The sequence below is a fragment of the Rhipicephalus microplus genome, chromosome 6 (genome assembly GCF_043290135.1).
Source record: "Rhipicephalus microplus isolate Deutch F79 chromosome 6, USDA_Rmic, whole genome shotgun sequence".
Classification (NCBI taxonomy): Eukaryota; Metazoa; Arthropoda; class Arachnida; order Ixodida; family Ixodidae; genus Rhipicephalus; species Rhipicephalus microplus.
In genome coordinates this window covers 112,481,054-112,504,898 of record NC_134705.1, presented here as the reverse complement: position 1 = coordinate 112,504,898, position 23,845 = coordinate 112,481,054, and the positions used below count along the sequence as shown (strand labels likewise).

The 23,845-nt window shown below is 46.3% G+C and overlaps 1 protein-coding gene across 1 annotated transcript in view; it reads left to right on the top strand.

The window, feature by feature from the left end:
- Ufd4 (ubiquitin fusion-degradation 4-like) overlaps window positions 1-22,033 on the top strand; it is a 163,437-nt gene extending 141,404 nt beyond the window's left edge. The window contains exons 33-43 of the mRNA XM_037418885.2: window positions 976-1,168; window positions 1,801-1,883; window positions 5,378-5,505; window positions 6,010-6,208; window positions 7,019-7,153; window positions 7,578-7,948; window positions 11,615-11,792; window positions 11,897-12,069; window positions 19,081-19,253; window positions 20,190-20,340; window positions 21,309-22,033. Coding sequence (XP_037274782.2) covers window positions 976-1,168; window positions 1,801-1,883; window positions 5,378-5,505; window positions 6,010-6,208; window positions 7,019-7,153; window positions 7,578-7,948; window positions 11,615-11,792; window positions 11,897-12,069; window positions 19,081-19,253; window positions 20,190-20,340; window positions 21,309-21,591 — 2,067 coding nt within the window. The 3' untranslated portion in view covers window positions 21,592-22,033. The remainder of the gene's footprint in view (window positions 1-975; window positions 1,169-1,800; window positions 1,884-5,377; window positions 5,506-6,009; window positions 6,209-7,018; window positions 7,154-7,577; window positions 7,949-11,614; window positions 11,793-11,896; window positions 12,070-19,080; window positions 19,254-20,189; window positions 20,341-21,308) is intronic.
- The last annotated feature ends 1,812 nt before the right edge of the window (window positions 22,034-23,845 follow it).

Genomic DNA, 23,845 nt, shown 5'->3' with positions numbered 1-23,845 from the left:
GGCTGCTCGAAGGCAACTGTGAGAGCATTGCTGTGTTCACAGGGGGCGGCCGTCGGAGACTCTCGCCTTCATACCGAAGGAAGAGGGTAAAATACAAGGGTAGGGCAGTGCGTTGGCGGCTCACGTTCCAGGCATAATTTTTTTAGCTGGCATTGGCTCCACGATACCCTGCCTCCATCTCGGTGTTGTTAGATACACTTCGACAACAGATAGCTGCTGGTGTTAACGTATTAATGCAGCTGTTTGGTTCGTTCACAAAAGCGGTTATAGGCCTTGTTTCAGTGTGCTTTTCACCATGGCCTCGTGATGCATAGGTGACAATTGCGTCGTGATGCTGCTGGGAAAGAATAGGAAACAGCGGACACCTCTTTAATTTTCAGAATAAACGTTCCTTTTTTTGGCTAGCTTAAATCAGCTATATTTTTTCGATTTCTCTACAATGAAGTTTTCGCGCTAACGAAATTTTTTCTGCGCTCCGTCAGTTTCGTTGTAGCAGGGTTCGACTGTACTCCAGCTTTGTATGGTTTTCTTCGTTCACCCTTCATGCATTTTGTTGTGTGCTGAGGTGAAAAAAATTTAAGAGCCTCTTCATACTGGGGTGCTCCATATAGATGATTTGTAGCCCTAAATATATAGGCCACACCAAGAGTTGTATCGTCAGCCGGGCGTGACGTGCGATGATGTTAGACAAGTTGCTCAAAGAAGCAGGATGTGTGGTCATGTGCCTTGCCTGCTTGCTCTGGGGGACGAAATTTCCCGATTATTTCACCCAGTTCAGTGTGACCTGAGCTCGATATTGATTGATATGTGGGGTTTAACGTCCCAAAACCACCATATGATTATGAGAGACGCCGTAGTGGAGGGCTCCGGAGATTTCAACCAGCTGGGGTTCTTTAACGTGCACCCAAATCTGAGCACACGGGCCTACAACATTTCCGCTTCCATCGCTGAGCTCGATATCTGTGCGCTTTTCAGGAGCTTCCACGGCCAGTGCCGGTGGTGCGCCCCGCGTCGAGCTGCAAGAGCAGTTCGCGCGAAAGCGTCCTTTCCGTTTACTGCCCTGGCACGGGTTCTGCCCTGGAAGACGGAAGCTGCACTGTTGACGACGTGCTCCAGCTGCTCCGCCTGCTCAGCACACACCGCAGCCGTGCCAACCACGGATCCATCGGTGAGTCATAAGATGGTCACTTGCGCGCACTTAATTTACTGTAGAGGAGTAAAAAAAATGGGCTAGTCAATAGGAGTTACGGGATATCTTAAAAACAGCTAAAAGAAAACATAGACCAAAGTAAATCGGAAGCAGTGCTGTAGTGTGTCCTTCAGTTTTCCACTAGGAGTGACACTCTTTCAACCTTCCGTTGTCTGTGCTTTTTCGGAAATATGCATTTAATTTGGTAATAATTCTATTGTGAATGCTAAGAGCTAAACTGCACAGTACTTCTGTTCATTGTCCTTTGAATTACTGTAGACTCTCATTAAACGAAACTCTCATAAATGAAATTACTGCTTAAATGGAACAACTCCCACTAATATGTTTGGTTTCATACTTGAATATTGTACCCTTGTTTATCTCTCAGTAAACCAAACTCCTCTTAAAGGAAGCAGATTTTTTTTTTGGTCCCTTGAGGTTTCGATTAAATGGAGTCTACCAATCGGTAGACATGAAAACTTGGGCAGTCATTGCTAGTGTGATTGTTAACAAGCGATGGTTGTATGTCATGATAGAGACCGCTGGCCAAAACCGTCGTCATGACAACAGGGTTTTTGGTCCTCTTCTCTTTTTCTATCTCTTGCAAGCAGGCATTGAAGACATCCTGAGCACGGTGACCATGGAAGATTTCCTCAGTAAGAAGATCACCAACAAGCTGGTGCAGCAGATTCAGGTGCGTCCTTTACGGCTACTAGTTTGTTTTTTGTCACCCAACTTTTGATGCGTTCACTGTTTGGTATCGTCTTTTCTAAAGCCTTGTTCTTTACCATGTGTCTGATTGAAACTCAAATTGGTGCTATAAGTGGGGCTGGTTGGTTCTTTTAGATTAAGGGGAGATGCGGGTCGAAAAATCGCGTTTTTTGCGAAAATTTCCACTTTTGAGATATTGCTTCTAAAATCACTTTTGATCATTCAACTATCATTTCCCCAAAGGTCATAGCTGAATTCAAACGAGAAAGTGGTAAAAAGTCGATCTGCGCTAGTGAAGGTAGCTGCCGAAGTCGCGAATTCACGCATCCGACGGCTATTTTTGAAAATCCGCCACTCGGCAACACGATGACGTCCGCCATCGGGGTTTGTTCGGTGGTGTAGATCAAGGCTCCTTCTAGTGTACAGGCGTCCCCCTAGTTTCGTATTTTAGTGAGGAATTTCACAAAACAGTCGTTTCCAAGTCGGTTTGCAGCCAAGCTGCAGCCGCTTCGCGCATCTCTACCGGTCACATGGTACGCTACCGAGGCCGCCATTGGCTACATCTGATCGGCCTCGCTCGCTGAGCGCTTGCGACGATCGGCACTTGCCGTGCGTTTCTACGTTTTTCCGAGTTCACCATGGATAACTCGAAGAAGCGAGACTTCCGAGCACGAAAGTTTGCAAGCAAGAACAAGTACCAAGGGCGTCGACGTAAACCGAAGCGCAAAGCAGCGGTAGAAGAATGCGAGCCGCGGGCCACTAGGCCTAATCAAGGCAGCGGGGATACGGCGGCTTGCGGGAACTTTGACGAAATCGACGCCGCGATCAAGTTCATCAGCGCATCAGAAAAAAAGATTGAACAGTTCGAAAGCGAAAGAATGAAGAGTGTTTGTGGCTCTGTGAGCGGAGTATTTTGTGACATCGGCGCACTGACATCGATGGTAAGCCGTGCTGTTTGTCCAACATGCCACACCGCTGGACTCGTCGTTCGCGACACCGCAAGTAAACGTAAGGGCCTCTCTTCGTTCCTCGAGCTGCACTGTGATAACAGTGAGTGTCCTGAGTCAGTGGTTTCTGCCGCGCATAGTTCGCGGCGTGTTCTGCCGGAAAGACAGCCCACCGATGCCGGTGATGACTGGAGCTACCGAAGCGGCAGCTCGCGTGACAGCTTCGCTGTCAATGTGAAGGTAGTTGTGGCTGCGCGTGCAATAGGCATTGGGCATGAACAGCTGTCGCGTTTTTGCGCTATTCTTGGACTGCCAATACCTATGCATCATAAGACTTTTATTGCAATTGGCAAAAAAGTTCATGCTGCAGCTACCAAAGCTGTGCAAGAAAACCTGGCGAAAGCGCGGATGATAACTAAAGAGAAAGTGGATGGGGCTGATGTTGCTGTCATGTATGATGGCACATGGCAAAAAAGAGGGCACAAGAGCCACAATGGCATCGGCACTGCTGTGTCTGTGGACACTGGTTTGTGCCTAGATTTTGAAGTGCTATCGAATTACTGCCTTGCCTGTAGCCGGCACCAGGACTTGGGTGATGAGGAAGAAATATGGCAAGCATTCCACACACCTGTCTGCGAAAAAAATACAGAGTGCTCCTCTCATGCCATGGAGACTGAGGCAGCTTTGCGCATATGGGGCAGGACATCCTCATACACAACACCATTGCGCTTCACCAAGTTCCTCAGTGATGGGGACAGCAAAGCTTATACCGCTGTCGCTGAGGCCAAGGTATATGGTGAAGCTGTTGTGGACAAGGAGGAGTGCACAAACCATGTGGCCAAGCGTCTAGGCACTGCACTTCGGAAACTGCCAACAAGACTTCCACGAGGGGAAAAGCTGACAGATGGCACAATTCAGAAGCTGCAGAACTATTACCGTATTGCAATCACAAACAACAGAGGTGATATTCTGAAAATGCATCGTGCCATCTGGGCCTCATATTTCCATTCATCATCGAGCAACACAGCAGGCAGCCACCGATACTGTCCAGAAGGGGCGACTTCCTGGTGCAAGCATAGGCGAGCTGAAGCGCTTGGGGAGGCCCCACCCGACCACACACCAATCTTGACCAAGGCTCAAGGATTGGCTGTGCTTCCCATTTACAAGCGGCTCACAGATGAAAAGTTGCTGGTGCGTTGTATCCAAGGGAAGACCCAAAACGCTGCAGAATCTTTGAACAGCAAAATCTGGTTGTTGTGTCCGAAGACTAAGTTTGCCTCCCGGACAACAGTGGAAACTGCAGCTGCTATGGCCGTGTTGTGGTTCAATAAAGGACATTCAAGCTTTGAACACGTGCTAGAGGAGCTTGGTGTAGTCCCACCAGATCAACTGATCACCCTGGGCCAATCCCGCGACCAGAGGAGAATCGAAAGAATGTCTGCGTGTGAAACAGCCGAGGCAAGGGCCCATCGGCGGAACGTGGCAAAGAAAGCGCGCCTTGATGACTCCCTTCTCAAGCGGCGAGAAGGATCCACATATGGAGCAGGACAATTTTAGGTGCTCTAGCTGTGTCCCTTCTATGATATCACCAAGTTTTGTGCAAATCGCACTGTGTAATCATGAGTAAACATATTTACAACTTTCAAATGCATTTTTCTCGATTTCCATTTTGAGGTAATTCTCTCATCTTGTGCACAATCTTTTTTAGGCATAAAATAGTCCTATCTTGATGAAATTTTGCACAGAGCTTAATCAGCCACTCTAGAATACAAGTATCTACTTTAGGTTGCATTATACATCACAGATTTTTTGTTACACAACTTGATACACTGATAGAGAGATGTAAAATATGCATTTAGTACTTTTAATTTTTTTTTTTAATGTAGCAAATAAATTTTCTGTTTGAGGTACTTTTCTGTATTGTACTGCTCAAGTGCAGCAGAATGAGCCATTTTGCAATTCTGTGTGAAAATTTTTAGTAAGCTTTATTATGTGCACAAAAAACACTATATTTTGATATCAAAGTTGTAGTAACTCCGGAACTACTATAGCTATCAAACAAATAATTGCAGTTATGAAATCAGCACTGCAAGCTTTACTAACACCTAAAATTTCAAGGAGCTGGGTTATGAAATAAAAAAAAACCTTTTTCGAGTAGCATCTCCCCTTAAAAGTACATCCTTATCTGTGTACCCACGTTAATGACAGACACCAAAACGACATTTTTAACTTGCATGGCTGTTCTTGTACGCTGGTTTAAATTGACACATGCTTGAAATCAACGGAACGAAAAATGAAAAAAAAAAAATTCATACAATTGAGTATCAAAATTTCTGGAGGTAACTGCTATCATTTGACAGACTCTTGCAAGGTGGTGCCACAGCACCACCACGCGGCAAACGCTAAGGCTTCATAATGACATTTGTACAATGATTGGTCGTATGTGTATAGGCAGATGTGCACATGCACACATGTCAGTACATGTGCAGCTCTGTGACAGGTAATTAACAGTAGCCTCATGACCTTGCAGGATCCCCTGGTGCTGTCATCTGGTGCCCAGCCAGACTGGTGCGAGCACTTGACCTACAACTGTCCTATGCTGTTTCCTTTTGAGACACGCCAGCTGTACTTCTCTTGCACAGCGTTTGGTGCATCACGGTAAGCTTTGCGTAGTTTATATCGGTACGCTTGGACAAGTACCGATACTCTAAATGTACTTGATTGCTTTTGCTGGACCTGGCAGAAATGCGGTTCAAGTACAGCCTGAAAACGGGCAAGCGCAAGCGCCAAGCCCTGCTGGTGATCTCTTTCTTGCGCCTAAGAAGTTGAATATATTGATACAAGTCATCATTGACATTAATGTATGCACCATAAAGGCGACGAAAATGACGATTGAACAAAAGCTCGTGTTGTTTTTGCCACTCCACCATCTTGGTTCAAGGACACTGTGTACTCCGTGTACAATCTGTAAATATATTTCTACCCTCTGCCTACTCTCACCCTGTGACAATATGATGGCAATTGTCTTTGCCATCGCACATTTGTGTGTCTAGAAACTAGCACAGATTGTTGTTTTATTCCGGACAAAATATAAATTCCTGCAATCTTGTGCACTCTCTCTTAATGCCCTGCTGCCTGTGTGGTGGTTGCTGTTTGGCGCAGGTCGATAGTGTGGCTTCAAAACCAGCGGGATGCCAGCGCGGAGCGCCACCGTGGACCCTCTCCACGTCGAGAGGACCCCCATGAGTTTCGCGTGGGTCGCCTGAAGCATGAGCGGGTAAAAGTGCCCCGCGGAGACAAACTGCTTGACTGGGCCATGCAAGTGATGCGCCTGCACGCTCCACGCAAGACCGTGCTTGAGGTAGGTCACCCATTGTCGCCTTTTGGTTGCTATTGTTTTCAGTAACGCAAATCATGCTTTTGATTAAGGTGTGGTGGTTTGCCGGTTACGCATTGCGTCACCGAGAGCAGCGGATTCTATTCTTGGCCACAGTGGCAGCGGTTTGCTGTTGGCAAAAGATTAAGGGGCAGAACTTCTGCTGGTCAAAAACTTCAGACTCCTCCAGTATGGTGTGTCTTGTAATTGTATCATGGTTTTTGTTTGTGAAGCGCCAGAATTTACTTTGAACATCTTGATTGCACTGCTTGGTTCAGCAAGCTTTCTGCGGAGCCCACCAGTTTTCTAAAGTCAAAGTTGAGAATGTTCAGAATTGCTTACACATTGCAGTTATTGTGTATGCCAAAGCAACCCATATTTCTGCACCCTCTTATAGCTTGCAGCATGTGCTGTAAATAACCTGATTGTTAGAGCTACACTGCAATGTGTTTGTAAGATGCACTAGCCTGGTGTATGCCACTCTATCGTATGCATCAACGTGGGGAGCTGTTAGGGGCAGCAGAAGGCGATTGATTACTGTCACTGTATGGTCAGAAGTAGTCTGTTGCTTTTCTGTGCTGTAGTGTGACAGTGCTACACCCCAAAATGATAAGAAAAGAAAATTGGTGAACTTCTGCGTTTTTGTGTAATTTTTGTCACTTCAAGCCTCGTTTTTTTGCCGCAAACTTCGGTCTTGTTGGAAGTTCTACTGTTACGTGCCAGTGATTTGCATATCCCTGCTGCATTACTCAAGAGTGCAAAGGTTACTGAGCAGATGGATACTTCTTTCTGCAGGTTGAGTTTCAAAATGAAGAAGGCACAGGCTTGGGCCCCACCCTGGAGTTCTACGCCCTGGTGGCTGAGGAGCTCCAACGACGGGACCTGGGCATGTGGCTGTGTGAAGACATACCCACGACCAACGACAAAAAGGTGCGTCGCATAGAATCATTGAATGATTGATTGGTGCTGACTATAAAATTGTGGCTGGACCGGTGGAACTCGCACATCATTATAACAGTTACAGCTGCCATGGAAATGCTTCGTTATATTCAAAAATTTGTTACACATATGTTCGTAACACTGTATCTATGAAGCTAATTTTCACTTCATTGCAACCAATAATTTGTTATTGGTATCCAAATTCGTTATATCGAGGTTTGAGTGCCTAATAGAACGTATGACTCGAAAAGACGTCTGCTTCGCTCACAGCGCTGCTTAATTTTTCTCCCATTGAGAATTTGCATAAATCTAGTAATTCTTACCCGTTGCCCTAACATAAGAGATTTCCATTTACTCGGACTTTGCAAAGCAAGTTGAAGGGAATTAACACTGGGCGTGCACTTTCTCCCCTTAGCCCATGGCGGCATCCTCCGACTCGCGCACCACCACTGAGCTGGGCGGCGAGAGCTCCAAGCCACCGGGCTACTACATCCACACGGCGTACGGCCTGTTCCCGGCGCCCCTGCCCCAGGGCAGCTCCTGCACGGGCCGAGTGTGCGCCTCTTTCCACTTTTTGGGCATCTTCCTGGCCAAGGCCCTGCAGGACGGCCGCCTGGTCGACCTGCCCCTGTCTCGCCCTTTCCTGCGCCTGCTCTGCCAGGGGCCATCCAGCTCGCCCCTCTCCCAGTCGGCCACGGGATTCCCGTTGCACCACGGCGGCCTGCCCAGTGCCGGCCACATTGCAAGTGCGTCGGTGGCTGCGGGACGCCAGACGGCCACTGCTAGGTGAGTAGTTGAATGACATCACTTTTTCAAGGTTCGGGTTAATGAAAGGCTGTGGCAAATTCGTTTTTTTATGACTGGCACACTAGGTGCGTTTGAAAAGATGCATGTTTACTGTTACTGTTATTTAGGTCTACGCTACAGAACTCTGGGTGGTTGATATTTCTAGGGAGTGCCACGCTATGGTACGCCACATAATGCCATCGTGATCTTGACCTGGTCTTCTTGGGTGGGCACCTTGAAATCATTTTAGACCCTATAATTGGTCACGAAGAACTCTATTATGATCATTTTTTCATGTGGGTTAAAAATTATTAAAATAGACGATTAAGGGGAGACACGGGTCTTTTAGAGCAAAAAATTGCCAAAAAATGAATTTTTTAAAATATTTTTTTTCGAAATCTCGACGTCCAAAAGAATCTATTGCTGGAATATTAACGCGTTCCGATTAGTATTTATTTTGTTATTGCATTCTAAAGAGATCTTAATGATCACTTTTACTCGAAAACGCCCCCCCAAAACGGGCAATTTCAATGCCGTCGTCTGCGGTAACCGTTAGCCGCAGCACGGCCATTTTGGAATCGTTTGAAAGCTAAATTCTTCAGCAATCCGGTTTTAGCGAGAAAACAACTCTAAGTCTGGCGACCATGGAGCTACACGCCAGCGAAAAGGAGGGAATACTTGCACGGCATTGGCACGTTTATACCACGTGGGCGAATCCTGCTCTCCGATTGGACGACCGAAATTTCGTCTGCCCGACTGTGTGCAACAATGCGCGACTCCTTGTCACAAATTGTTCGGACGCGACGATGGCTGGCGGGCGACGCAAATTCGCGACAGCTCATGCCTACGGCGTCGGTCTCGGTCTCGCGTCGGTCTCGGATACCTGAAGCAGCGTCGAGTGAATCGATGGCGACGAGCTCCGCGACATGCGCTAGCGAGTGTACGATATCCACCGAAGCTGCAACCGCTTAAGCGATGTCTGTGGCCGACGACACGAGGACAACGCGCGCAATACGCATTTCACGACAGAAGCGGAAAAAGTGGCAATTGAGCATCGCGCGGAAGAGCAACGACAGAAGCTGTCTTCGTTATCAGCTACCCGCCGAAAGCAGTCGCTTATCGGAGATTCCCCGGAAGCGGCGGGGTCCGGCACCCAGTTCACGCTGCTAAGCCTACCGCTGCTGAACCAACTGCTTCGGTGCGCGAAATGCGAATTCTGCTCTGGCCCATTGAACGTTTCACGGGGCGATCGTGAGTACGGATTGGCAGTTAGAATAGTGGTGAACTGTGCCGTCTGCGGAGATGTCAGCGCCGGATGGAGCTCGCCGAGAGCAGGGGGGAATGCGACCTGCAACCCTTTCGAAGTAAATGTGCTTGCGGCTCGTGCAGTTATGAGCACGGGCAATGGGCAGACCTTGCTAAACGACATTTTTTGGGCCCTGAATGTGTCTCGTCGTGGAATGCACAACAAAACGTACCAAGACTACGTAAAAACCAAGATGAACCCTGCCGCGATGAACGCATCCGCGGGTATTATGAGCGAGTGCGCAACAGCTGTGAAGGCCATCTATTCTGAACTTAATTTCGGGAACCCCGGCAATATCGCAGTTTCCTTCGACGGGACTTGGCTAACTCGTGGCCACTTGTCACACATTTGTGTGGGAACTGTAATAGAACTGTTTTCGGGCTATGTGTTCGACTTCAAAGTTCTTTCGAACTTCTGTTTGGGTTGCGAGATTGGCCCCAAGAACGACGACCCTCGATACAGTGAGTGGCGAGCTCGGCACAAGTGCCAAAAAAACTCTTCGAGCAAGCCTGGCCAGATGGAGGTGGAGGCTGCCAAAATTCTGTTTCGCCGATCCTTCAAAAAGCATGGATTCCGCTACACAACGATGTTGTGCGATGGCGATAGCCGCGCTTTCAACAACCTTCAGGAGGAGCAAGTGTATGGCTTCGTGGCTATCGAAAAGGAGGATTGCATAAATCATATACATAAAAGGATGGGTGCTGCACTGAGACACCTCCTGCAGAAGAGCAAGGGGGAAGGTCGGCCAAGCCTCGGTGGCAAAGGAAAGCTCACCGCTGAGCTTGTAACGAAGCTTACAAATTATTATGGTTGGGCACTCAAGGCACACCAGGGAAACATCGATGAGATGGAGAATGCTGTCCTTGCCACTTACTATCATGTGACTTTACTGATGCAAAGCCACAACATGCAAAGCCCAAAGGGAGAAGACTCATGGTGTGCCCACAACAAGGCAGTGGCAAGGCAGCAGGCTCCTCCTAAGCATCAGTACGACCTCCCGGAATATGTTGCAGAAGCGCTCCTTCCAGTGTACACTCGCCTCTCAGATCGAAAGCTGTTGGAGTGCTGCCAAAGAGGCAAAACTCAAAACTCGAATGAGAGCCTCCATTCAGTGATCTGGTCGATTGTACCAAAAACCAAGCACGCCTCGCTCTTCACAGTCGAAACTGCTTTTGCGGAAGCGGTTGCTCGGTTCAATTTTGGAAAGAAACGTGCTTCTGAGGCCATTTTGAAAGAGCTGCATTTGAACCAAGGCAACACAGATGTTGAAAGATGTCTGGAAAAGGACCAGCAGCGGCTAGCGGCATGTGACAAAAAGCATACCAGAGCAGAAGACTTCAAGAATGCCATGAAGAAGAGGCGTGTGAAAAAAAGTGATGGTGATTATGAGCCTGGTGGCTTCTAGAGCAAAAAGGACTCCCATCTGTTGCTTTTTTGGCAAGAATTAAACCTATATCAAGTCTTCAAACTTCTTTTTGCATTTTCTCAAAATCAGTTTTTTGCTTATGTGCTATACTGTTGCCCACAGTATCTGATGATATAGTGATCAGATTTCAACGATTCTTGTTGCAATTGACAGATTACGAGTTACTATACACAATAAGACTACTAAAATTTATATTTAGTCAAGAGAACATTTTTCATGTGCTGATAAATCTCGTGAAAATTCTCATGTTTCCAATCATTACATTACATATGGCAATAACTTTTATAAATATAGAGCTAAAATTACAGTGATAGTATAGTTGTGATCCTTGATTATTCTAGACTATGTGCATATGAAGTGTTCTAGGATATTCAGTGGTTAAATTGCAGAATAATTGGGCAATCCAACTATTCATTATTTCTTCAATATCTCCAAAACTACTTGAGATAATAGAAAATGGATTGCATATATCTTCACAGCAGGTTAAAAGATACATTGCCTGAAAATTTCATTTGAATATGATAAACAACTTTCTTTAGAACACCAGGGTCTCCCCTTAAAGGGAGGAGCCAGCTGAGGCGGGAGAGTTAAACACTGAGAAATGCTCTTTCCGATGAGCCCAAGAACCGGCTCCCGGCCCAAGCATCGCGAAGCTATAATTTTTTGAAAATCGCTGTTTTCTCGCCATTTCAAAAAAAAGTTTCACTACCTAGGTGGGTGAAACGAATTTTCCGAGGCACTTCTGCGCGGTTTTCAGTGCAGATATTTTTATACCAGATAGAAAAAGGGTTCCAGAAACTGAAAACTTGAGTTTCAAAAAATCTATTTTTTTGCCATTTTTCGCGATCCCAAAGCCGTGTCCCCCCTTAATGTTCAAAGCAAACCTGAAATGTAATTGTGGTACGTCGTCCTTGCTGTTTTCTCCATCTTGTAGGGAGCAGTCCATCAATCAGATGAACTCGCTGATGACCCGAGAGGAACAGGGCGGTGGCTGCATGGCTGAATCAGTGGCGCCTGCACGAAGGCCGTCTCAACAGCAGCAGCAGCAACAACAGCAGCAGCAGCAACATGCCTGGTTCAGTGGCATCCTCACCCACGAGGACTTCATGGAGGCAAGTCTTTCCTTCGGAGCTACTCCTTCGTTGCCGTAGACGGAGCTCCTGTCTGCGAGCGCATGTGGCTGTGATGCTGACTTCGCTCTCTGTCGATCGTTTAGGTCAACCCGCACCAGGCTCGTTTCCTTCAGCAGCTGCGCGAGCTGTCGGCGCAGAAGCAGCACATCCTCGGGGACAACTCCCTGAGCCCAGACGACAAGGCCCGACAGCTGCACAACCTGGCCTTCCCCACTCACGACGGCACGGGTATGCCGACGCGCGTAGAAGACCTTGGGTGAGTGCCCTTTCCGTTTTCTCACGATCGCTTCTTGCATCGATCTGTTCGTATGGTGTTCCCGCGAACGGGCTCTTTGTGCGCTGCAGTGTCTCGCTTATTGAAACAGTTTCGCAGTGGCGTCGAGGCTGTAAAACAGAAATAAGGCAGCATGCTGACATCCAAGCAGTCATAATGTACATAATTTTGTTGCTCGATAAGCAGACATAATGATGCAAAGAGAAAAAAACGCCGGGCCTGCAAGGAATGTGCAGAACAGTCGCAGCCAAAACTCGAATAGCGGCCTTTCAGAGCCTTTTCTTAACACTCATTGAGTAACTACTGCAAGCACACTTGCTTCATACCCACTAGGGCATTAATAATAAACTTTTAGGTAGTAGGCCAGCATTCCCTATACTATCTTTCATAATTCTTCTGAGAAGCGTGGTATCCGCTAAACACTTGCAAGGAATTTTGTGCCAATTGTTCATGCAGTGGCACAAAAGACCCTTCTCCTTCCAATGCCGCGCCCGAAAATAGAGAGAGGAAAAAAAAAAAGGCTGTCGCTGGGTTGAATGAATGTGTGGTTGAAGGAAAGGAAAAAGGCACTATCTTCTGCAGCCCTTGCCCCAGCACGGCTCTGCGCCTTGAGGGGGGTCGCTCATGCGCCTGTGCCATGCTTCCCCCTTTCCCGTCCCTGCCATGTAACCCTTCTCCTTTCAAAGACTCGTGGGGAGAGTAAAAAAAAAAAAGCTGCCATGGAGTGTTGGTTTTCTCTCAAATACCGATCTGCTTCTCTCCACGTTTAGACACCTCCTCCTTTCTCGTCACGTGCTGGCCATGCTGCGGCTGCGTAGCGAAGAGGCTCCGCTACACAGTCGTTGTTGTCGTTGTCTTAAAGTGCAAGCACCATGCCATAACGAATTGAGCAAAGAAATTTCACACGAATACTGAAGAAAAAGGCAATTTTGCTAGCATTGTGAATTGCACTTTGACTGTGATAATAACAATATTAATAATAATAATAATAACAATAATAATAATAGGAACAAGAACATCACCGATGCTGTGAGAAGCTTCTTTGAAAACCGGAAAACGTGCAAAGAGAAAAATATAGAGGGAGATGCGTGCCATGGAGAAAACAGCAAGGACGACGTACCACAATTACATTTAAGGTTTGCTTTGAACATTAAAGTGCAAGCACCATGCCATAACGAATTGAGCAAAGCAAGTTCACACGAATACTGAAGAAAAAGGCAATTTTGCTAGCATTGTGAATTGCACTTTGACTGTGATAATAATAATAATAATAATAATAATAATAATAATAATAATAGGACCAAGAACATCACCGATGCTGTGAGAAGCTTCTTTGCAAACTGGAAAACGTGCAAAGAGAAAAATATAGAGGGAGATGCGTGCCATGCAGTTACAGTAAAACCTTGTTAATTGGAAGTCAGTGGGACCGTGAGAAATCTTTGAATTTCGAATGAATTTTCCAATTAACAGAGCATACAAAAAGTGGGATGCAAGGATCTTGAAATCATTCAAATAAATCGGGGCTTGCCGTTTGCTGAGCCGGCTAGTTCGTGGCCTTAAGGATGTTTTCGAGCAATACCTGGTCACAATTTTGTCGCAAACAATGGAGAATTTCGAGCCTAACCCCTGTTACTGAAATAAGAAAAAGTGATCAACTAAAATGCATGCCTGCAAAAAGCATGTCGCTGCTGCAACACAGTAGCGCCATGCGGGGAGCATGTCGCTACTGTGACCATTTGCCCATTATGTTTGGCAAAATATAGAGAATTTATAAACAGACAGTGTGAAGAAATTGGCGGTGTTTCGGCTGAAAAACATCACTGAACCTTTCAGACCGAGTTTTCGAAGTAGGTGTTGTAGGCAAGAACTCCGCCAGCAGTGCAAGTGCGCGAATTGCTAGAGCAACTGGCCCTCGGAGGTTCGCATACATCGCGAATTTCTCTAGACTGACCTTTACTATTTCTTTAAATTCCCAAAAAGAATGAATAAATCGCGACACGCTTATGTGAGAAGCATGCAACATGCTGCCCGCACGTGACTGGTGTATTGCAGTGAAGCACATCTTGTTTTTCCACAAGCACATATTTCAGCTGATCACGAGATTGTTTTTTATTTATTTTATTTTTCGTGCTGGAAGTAGCGAGGCAGGGGTGCTTCAGCTACCGCTCATTTGTATCGCTAAAGTACATTGCCCAGTGGCTCTTAAGAAAGCGTCTGCACTAGTCATTTCCGCGCGCAACTTCTCTTGCCAGGAGAATGCTGAAGCCAAAGTAGAAAAGCTGCGTGCAAAATTGACTCGCTGCAAGGCAAACATGTGCAGATGTGCATCACCGATTACTTCAATTAATAACGGATGTCCTGTGATTTGTGAATAAATGTAAGTCTTCTGAAACTTCCCCTCGTGTGTTAGCTCAATGCACATGCACCACTGCATGGAAAGCCCTCCGTTTATTTAGCTTTCATTAATTCGAACTTCTTTTCATTTGAACAAATTTTCGGGCCTCTTCGAGTTCGAATTATCTAGATTCGACTGTAACAGCTTTCACTGTAAAAAGCTGGCATATTGGCTGTACTCTGCAAAATGGAAATATAAATAATGCTTATTTTTTGCACACACGTAACAAGGTTAAAATTTACACACACACAGACTACTAGTGCAAACCTCCATTTCAGTTAAAAAATGTCACGCTGGCCTTCAGTTGGGAGACGACTAGGGGAGGAGATAGGTTCTGACACTGGGGCGGGGGCTGCATAATGCATTGAAAATCCGTTAATACCTACCTGCGGGGGACGACGGCGCAGCTACGCACTAAACATACTAAGCATTAACCACCAGCTACAAATTTGTACCTTCTGGCACGCGCCGTTGCCACCAGCAAAAAATTAAACTCGGTGCCACTAGAAATATTGCCTGAAATGCCCACTGCAAAGCCATTTCTTTCCTTTAGCTAAAGTACTGAAAAGTTTCTGACTCGCACAACCATCCGATAGCACGCGGTGGTGACGCTGATGAGCATTTCGAAACTGCCGCGGGATCTGGGATATGCTGCATGGTACAGTGACAGAACGGACACAATCGGCTGTCCGTGATACAGCTGTTCCGTGGTCTGCTTCCAAGTGAAAACTGGTGCAGTCTGTTTTTTTTTTTTTTTAATGTGGTACAGTCGCAGAAAACCGAACCTTTTACTGCGTGGCTAGTTGCGTGCAGCGCTTCGCTCACTCTGTGCACGCCACGACTGCTGATCCACTTGCTGTTGAGTACACTCTCTTCGCTACAGGTCATGCACAGATTCGGCGAGTAGCCTGCTGGGTTAAAGCGGCAACGGAGAGCTTTCAGCAAGCAGTGTGCTAACCGCGGTGCTCTAGCAGTCCTTGCAATTGACGGAGGTGCATATGGGCTGTCGCTAAATGAAAGCGTGCAGCATGGTAACAGTGCTACACTTGCTGTGTGGTGCGCGTGTTGGCATAATACAGCAAGGTTTCTCAGTGCTCGTGATCAGCAATGCTAAACTCCGGGACAGCGAGCTGCTTGCGTTTCTGTAAAGTGGTGCACGCTTGAACACTGTCCCGCAAAACGAAGCGGCAGCGATCGGTGGCCCAGCGCGTTCAGGTAGTCTCCTACCAAAAGTGTGCAGTAGGCCTAAAGTGACGCTACGCCACACGCGTAGCTGAGCAGATAACCGGGGATGCTTACTGTGATGAGGCTTTTCGCCGGCGTTAAGTGCTACTGACGTGTTTCTCTGAAATGTTTGTCTATCGCCACCTCGCCTTCGTTTTTTCCCTGATGGTTACTTGCAATGTCATCGCTGCAATCGTGCGGAAGTTGAAATATTTTATCGGATGATCTCTGCACTTATATACATTATGGAAAACCATTCACGGCACATTGTGCTGTCTGCAACAATCAGCGAAGCAGTAGAATTTAGCGCACAAAATGTTATCGCTGTACGCAGTTAGTATGCACTAACCGGTAGGCATAGGCCAAACATTACTGCTTAAGCGGTCAGCCAATGCATTAGTCTCTATGAGACTTGGTCGGGGATCTGTCGCAACTACATTTTAACCATTAGTACGCTTAAAGCGGGTACGCAATAACAATGTTTGACTGTACTGCCCCACGAGCTTCATGCAGCCTGAGGGCCACAGGGTGCCAACCCCTGTTCTAAGCACAGTTGATCCCAGATATATCAGAACTCAAAAAGGATCGTGAAAAAATTTGATATAGCGATAATCCGAAATGCAAGATATGCATATTTAAGGCCTAAATTAAAGGGTTTCAGGCCTCTGAAATCTTTAAAAGGGCTAACATAATGATTCGCTCGCAGTATAATGAACAAGATGTGAACTGCAAGTTACCGCACTTTATTTCGCAGAAAAGCAGTACGCCAACTTGTCTTGCTTCTTGTGTGCCATCAAGTTTGAGGCATCCTCAATATCACTGAAGCTTTTCAAATAAGCGAATTCAGCTCCTTCGGCCTCAACAGCGTTGATTGACCCAGAACACTAATGCAAGCTTTGTAGCGTGGCAAAAGGTTGTTTGGCACGGAAGAGTATTTATTGCACGGGTACACTTCTACGGCACCAGACACGGCAGCCATGATGTCACCATCGATGCAGTCAGAACCAGCTATGTCATCATCTGCACCGATAAGTCGCTCACTGTCCGAAATGGTGCCCGGAAACGCTGTTAAGTCGCAAAATTAACCGAGGCCCCGTACCCCAGCAGTCATGACGCACCCGAAGTTGTCGCCTGGCCCGCAAGGAAAGTGAACGAAGGTGCTTTACTTCATGCCACTTCAAGCACCAGTCATAATTTTCATCACTTATGTGCAGGTCAACGTTCAGTTTAAGGGGGGACGTGGCACTTAGAAGTCTAAAATCGGCCCAAAAATCGCATTTTCTTTCTCATCATTTTTGCGTTCCCGATGCCCTTCCGCACTCATCACCAAAGTTTTGCTTCGAAATTTTACTTAATTCTGAAGTTATAACCTATAAAGAGAGCAACTTTGTGCAAGCGGACCTTTAAATCTAAGTGTAAGCTAGCTGTACTTCAGCCACCAAGAGCACGCGCACTACGCGCTCCACCAGCATCATTTTGGTCTTGTTAGAAAGGTTGCGTTTCTAGATTCTAGATTTTTTTTTTTTTTTTTTCAGTAGACAACTATGTGTCCCTCGCAAAAGCAAATAAAGTGTAGTCAAAATCACGCGCAGCACGTGATTCTATTGGTTGCTTGATGCACGCAACCAAAATGGCGCTTCCCGATTGGCCAGGAAAACTCGCTGGCAGTGTCTGCTGTTATTTTAAAAGGGTATCGCCCTTGCGACGGAGTTATGACTCGTATCCCCAACGTGCTTGTGCGTCTCGCTATGCCTGGCGGTGTGAGAAAGTTCCAATTGCAGCATCATTTTCACCGTTCAGGGAAGAAAGGCAGAAAGCCAAATGCTGCTTCTACTGTGTCGCGGGAGCAAGCGCTGGCACTGTTTGATAACGCCGTCATAACTGAAAAGTTCCTCGTCCGTCCGCGACGTGGACGCTGGCTGCCCATTGTCTGAAGATGTTAATGGAGGAATGTGCGAGAGTGCTCTTCAGGATAGTGGACGCTCTGTGAATTATGGCCCTACCGATGCTATCGGCAACGGTGAAGTGCGCGTAGACACGGGCCTCCCTGACAGGGTGCACTATGTCGACTCCGGCCGTGTGTGGGTAGATGCTGATGTGATGAATGCCAGTGAAGTTCGCTATGCACGCATCCGCAAGACAACCATGACTCTTTAGGGTCTTTCGTCGGTGACGGCAACAGCGCGTAAAATTGAGCACCTCCGGAGTCGAGTGTTGCAGCAGCGAAGCAAGATGCCAGCCAGCAAGGCAAGACTCTGAATTCACACGAAAGCCTCTAACCCGTGATATGGAGTTTGGTATCAAAGGAGCTTCTCTTTTTGCTGTGCAATTTGCTGCTGTAGAACCTGTGCTGTGCTTCAATACGGGCAATGTCTATACATTTGCTGCAATTCTAGAGCAGCTGGGCATCACGATGTTCAGCAGCACATCCCCGAGGGTTAGGGAGAAGGACTGTCAATAGAGTGCAACCTCAAATATAAAAAATCGTCCCTAAGTCTGAGAAAGCTGGTTGAGAAGAAGCTTAAGGATGGGATGCATCCAGATTATGCCCCTGGTGCACTTTCATAAGATTTTATTAGTATTTTTTCAATAAAGGTGTTCTGAAACGTTTTTTCTCGTTTTCTCAAAACATCAATTTTGGCACATTTGCCAAATTAGAGTGAAAATAACTTCTGTTCTACTTGAAATATTAGCATAATTCTTCTTTTGCCAGAAATATAAATGCATGCTGTATGCCATTTGCTTATTTTGAAGGCAATATAGAGTTCAAATTTTTTTTTTATTGGGTCGCATGAGTGACAGGTGAAGGCGGCTTTTTTTTTCTCTGGACAATAATGCTCTCTAACTCTTGTTGAAATTGGCCCAGCAAATTGATTTATAGCATATTGCCCTTATTAAACATCCAACATTGTTTCTACACTGTCGTGAATGTTTTGGTGCTTCCTGCTTAGATGCTAATTATGCTGCAAACAAAGGCCCCAGGTTTTACAGTGATTGGGGAGTATCTTGGAAGATACTTTACCTATAAAAAGAGATCTATAGATAAATAAAAAAAGTTGTGCATCAAGTGTAACCTCCCCCCTTAACGCCTCGAAAAAACAGCAGAAAAACTCCCACTGTTCAAGCCCTCAAAAATTAAAATGAGTTGAATGAGTGTGCCAAAGTTACCTTTAAAAAACACTGTGTTACCTGCTCGCTGAGTGCTTAAATGAGATTCCTACAATGTGGGATCTGCCAGAGTTTACCACCTTAGCACCCGCATCATTACGCCTGGGTTCAACTAACGTGCATCAGCTTTTGTGCACGGGAAAGTTTTAGTTGTCTTGTTGATCGGGAGTGTTGTCTGAGCGCTACCTTTGCCTGCTTGATTTCAGGCTGACCTTCCAGTTCTGCCCGTCATCCAAGGTGTACGGCTTCGACGCCGTCGATCTGAAGCCCGGAGGCGAGCAGGACGAGGTGACCCTTGACAACATTGAGGAGTACACGGAGCTCCTCGCCGATTTCTGCCTGCACACGGGCATCCGCCGCCAGATGGAGGCCTTCCGGGGTGAGCACCGGCTTGCGCCGCATCTGCCTTTTTCTCGTTTTTCTGTGCCACTTTCTGCCATAGTGGGTAGTGTGGCAGGGCATTGTGGGTTGATGCAGGGGTGCGTATCGGACGACGTGCACGGACCCTAACACAGCGTTTCGAGTCTTTTCCACTAGGGGAAGGGTAGGTGCTGCGTTGCACCTTGAAAAAAAAAAAAAAAAAAGGTGGATGGCTGACAGCTTTCCCTCCTCACCAAAAGCAATTTTGTTGTGATGTACAGACAAGTTTGAAGCTTGAAGAAAGACCAGATAACAGAGAACATTGTTGGAGCCAACAGTTGAGCATCTGAAACAGCGTAGTTCAACAGGTTTATATTGTGCCATGGAATAAAGGTTTTTTTTTTTTTCATTAGTTGTGAGATTTGGGTTCGGTACAACTGGGCTTTGAATGCATGTTCGTTTGATCGCAAATATTGCCTGTCTTCTTTTAGGCCATCTTTTAATTGATGTATGGGGAGCCTACTGCAATTTATCAGCCTGTTTCTTTTTCAATATTTGTGATGTGCTTTATCGAGGAGTTGTCAAATAGCATACACAAATGCTATCTGTTGTGGTTGCTGCCACTGCGCATGCGTCTCAACGCTAACTGCCGTTAGTGTTTGCAGTCTGCCTGCCACAAATTCGAAATAGTGTACGGCCTGCAAGGACCGCGAAGCCCCTTCGCGAATGCTCAAGCATGCGCCAGCGTTTACAAGCGACAAACCCTAATCGAAAACTCTTATTGTGCTCGTATGCAAACGCGATGCTCGCTATGCCTGCTAACTTAGCGTACACTATTCGAAAACTCCCAATTGTCTGCTTGGTGTTTCCTTCAGAATGGGACTATGCTGCACATATTTGAATCTTCTCGGAACCAAGTTCTCACAGTCTGTCTTTGATGTTCTTTTTCATGCAGCCGGCTTCTGCAAGGTGTTCCCCATGGAGAAGCTCGGTGCGTTCAGCTGCGAAGAAGTTCGGCTGATGCTGTGCGGGGAGCAGAACCCGGTCTGGAGCCGTGAGGATGTGTTGAACTACACTGAGCCAAAGCTGGGTTACACCAGGGACAGGTGCGTGGACTCTGGCATGGCCGACTGTTCGGCACACCAATCAATAGGGCTACCTTAGGCATCAGTTGATACCTTATTGGGCAATCACACCATTAATGAAGCCCCGTCGGTTTCCCAGATAACGTTATCCTTTAGTTTTCATCGCCCCTTCAGCATCCGGGCAATGACGACCAAGTTGTTCGCTTCAGAAGCTTCGTGCATTTAAACGCAAGGAAACAACATTTCAACAAAAGCAACAGTGTTTGTGGTTGTCCATGGTTGACTATCTTTAATAAATATCAAAAACAAGAAATGCCTTACATCTTCGAACAAACTAAAACTGAAACTAAAATGCAGACGGGCATCACTGTTCTTGCTTGCGTCATTTACTTTTCTTGAAATATGAATGTTCAAAAACTAGCTCAAGCCAAGATCCTCTTTGAATGCAAATTATTTTTGGTATCCTATGTAGAGTGCACGTAAAATAGGGAAAGAGCAAGGCATTTTCTCAGTGCTTAGATGCAATTTGAACTGTTCTTCTTTTTTATTGCTTCGTTCTAAGGTTCATCAAAGCTCTCACGGTGTGCATGCATCGCTTCATCTTCTTTTGGTTGGCTGCATTTTGATGGATAGAGGCCCGTGTACTCAGATTTATGTGCACGTTAAAGAAATCCAATCAATTTAAACTTCAAGAGCCCTCCACTACGGCATCCCTCATAGTTGTATTGTGATTTCTGGGTACAGGGTAGCCAGTCGGTCTGGGAACTGGCTAACCTCCCTGTTCTTCCTCATTTATTCCTCCTCCTCCTCTGGGCCTGAAGCGGCAACTACAAAGTCAACTCTCGCTTGGTGGTTGTGTTGATGGTGCTAACGCTGCACCTACATTAAAACAAAAGTTTTCCCCGGCAATGTTTACCTGCGTGTTTTTTTTTGAAGTTGCAGCATCTTCACCTCGTCTTTTCTACCTCCTTTTTCTTTCAATGCCACAGCCCTGGTTTCCAGCGTTTTGTCAACGTCCTGGTCGACATGACTGGATCCGAGCGTAAAGCCTTCCTCCAGTTCACCACAGGCTGCTCGTCGCTGCCTCCTGGTGGCCTTGCCAACCTGCACCCGAGGCTGACTGTGGTGCGCAAGGTGGACGCCTCCGACGGCTCCTTCCCGTCGGTCAACACGTGCGCCCATTACCTCAAACTGCCCGACTACTCTTCCGAGGCCCTGCTTCGAGAGAGGCTTCTCGCCGCCACCCGCGAAAAGGGATTCCACCTCAACTGAAATTGTGCGAGTGTGGGCGCGCGTGTGCGAGCCGGAAAAAAAAGAAGAAAAAATGTTTGCAATCTACCACCTACGAGAGCTTCAGTTCTCTCCTGTTTGTGTCCAGCACCGAGCCTAACGGTGCCTCATGCCAAGCCCCCTATGCCAGCGCTTGACAGGTTGCCGGTCTCATCTCAAGAAAACTTAAGTGACATTTGTCTGGCATGTGTGCATCTGCGTGGCCGAGTGGATGACGTTTCCTCCCTTTGGAAATTCCTTTGGGCTGAAAAAGAAGCCCCCTTTTTTTTTTTTCTTCATGTGTGCTTGTGTTAAATTTCCGAGCGGCCGGCTTCGTCCGGTCTGCAAGGCACCGAAGCAAGACAAGTGCAGACTGTCTGTTGTGTTTGGAACTTGTATGCAAATCATGTACTTTGATTTCATCCTCTCCCAAGACTGGAGAAGCTGGAACAAGAACTGTTTTCATTTCAGCAGTTACCATCTTTGTATTAAAAAAAGAAAAAAAAAAACAAATGAGGGCACGTTGTCACCACGCTTGGTTGAGCAATCGGTCCAGCTGTTTGTAGGCATGTGCGGCTTTTCTGGCACGCACATGATGCCACGAGAGCTGTTAAAATATTTTGTGTACCCTCCAGGGCTCGTGGGAAGCGTCCTCAAAATTTCGCGAAATTAAAAAAAAAAAAAATTGGAGGTAAGGCCAGTTTCATCAGTTTTTTTTTTTTCTCTCTCTCTTTCTATGCTGGTAGTGCAGTACGCAGGTGACCTCGTAATCTGGCAAATAAACATCATGCCCCGGTTAGAACAGCTGTACCATTTGTGTCTGTGCCCCTTTGAACACCAGGGCATTTCTCGTTACAAGAATTCTGGGCGCCTTTTGGCATTTGCACACACCATTGTCTAGCTGAAGACGCGTCTGACCATGTGAAATGAGTGTGCAAACTTCTCTCCCTGGCATGACCTTTGAACTGCACACAGAGTAGGTGGGGCTCTGTTTGTTGCAAATGTGAACACTCAAGCATCTTTGCAGCTTTATAATATGTAGCAACAAGATAAATTGTTCACTAGATTTGTGTAAAAGAAAGTGTTTGAAAAATTTGCGTGTAGTGAGATTGTACCAATAATAAACAACCTGGCCTCTCTCGTACACTCTAGGGTTAGGCAAGTCCGGAGAGCATTTTTTTTTTTTTGTACGTGGCATGTAAAGCTTGAGTGTAGTGTATACTTCAGGCTTCAACTGCATTCATTCTGTGGCACCGTGAAGGTAGCTTCTTTACACGCACTCAAGAATTCTTGCCCTATTTCTAAGCTCTCGCATTGATAAAAATTCAGCGTCATTTGTCCTCTTTTACCGCTTGCTGGATTTCGGTAGAACCTGGGAATGGTCATTCATCGAAGCTGTACTTTATCGAAATCAAGGATCACTCCTGCCTCGGTTTTTCGTTTTTGTGCCTATGTCTTGTTTTTTTCGCACTTCAAAGCTTGTGTTTTACTGTGCTGATCTCTTCCAATCATAGATGAAGTCAATGCAACACCTCCACTGGACTAGCTTTCTGGAAGAGCCTGCCAGTAGCACTGATGAGTGTGCTGGCACGTGCATTTTTCCTATAAAGACCACAAGTATTGCAACTTCAAACGAGTCATGGTCTAGTGTAGACGCGCACTAGGTAAAAGAATATTTAACGTAATGAAGCGTTAAACGACGTCGATGCATAACAGCGCTTTGTTGCATGGCTTTCTGTCCAAGATTTCATCAACACACGCTATGGTGGACCTTTTGCTTCCAGCTCCACTTTCAATAAGGAAAGTGTTGAGTGCTTCAAACTACACAAGTCGTTTCTGTGTAATTGAAGTTGCCGGCGAACACCAATAAGTGAACTGGCTTATGTAGGCCGAGTTTCTTTTTGTGTACCAAACCTCGCACCTGTTCCTCCCCTTCACTGGGTTGTGGAACTACCATTATCGGTCTACGACAGCCTCTAGTGAAGACAACACAGTGCATTTCAACTGGACTGTCGCAGGAAGGGTTTTCTTTTCCAGATGCTTGGGAATGACCAGTTTGTGAGTGACCATTTCTGTGCTCAATTATAAATGTGCACCATTTCCCTCTCCTCTGTGTGGTGCGTGTGAAGTCTCTCTGCAAGGTTGTTTGTGGCAGTTGACTGTCTGTTGATAAACTTCTGCTATTGTAATCATTTTAGTTGGAGTTTGTGTGAGTAATTTATGTATTGCATAGGCACTGGCATCGCTTTTTCTTTTT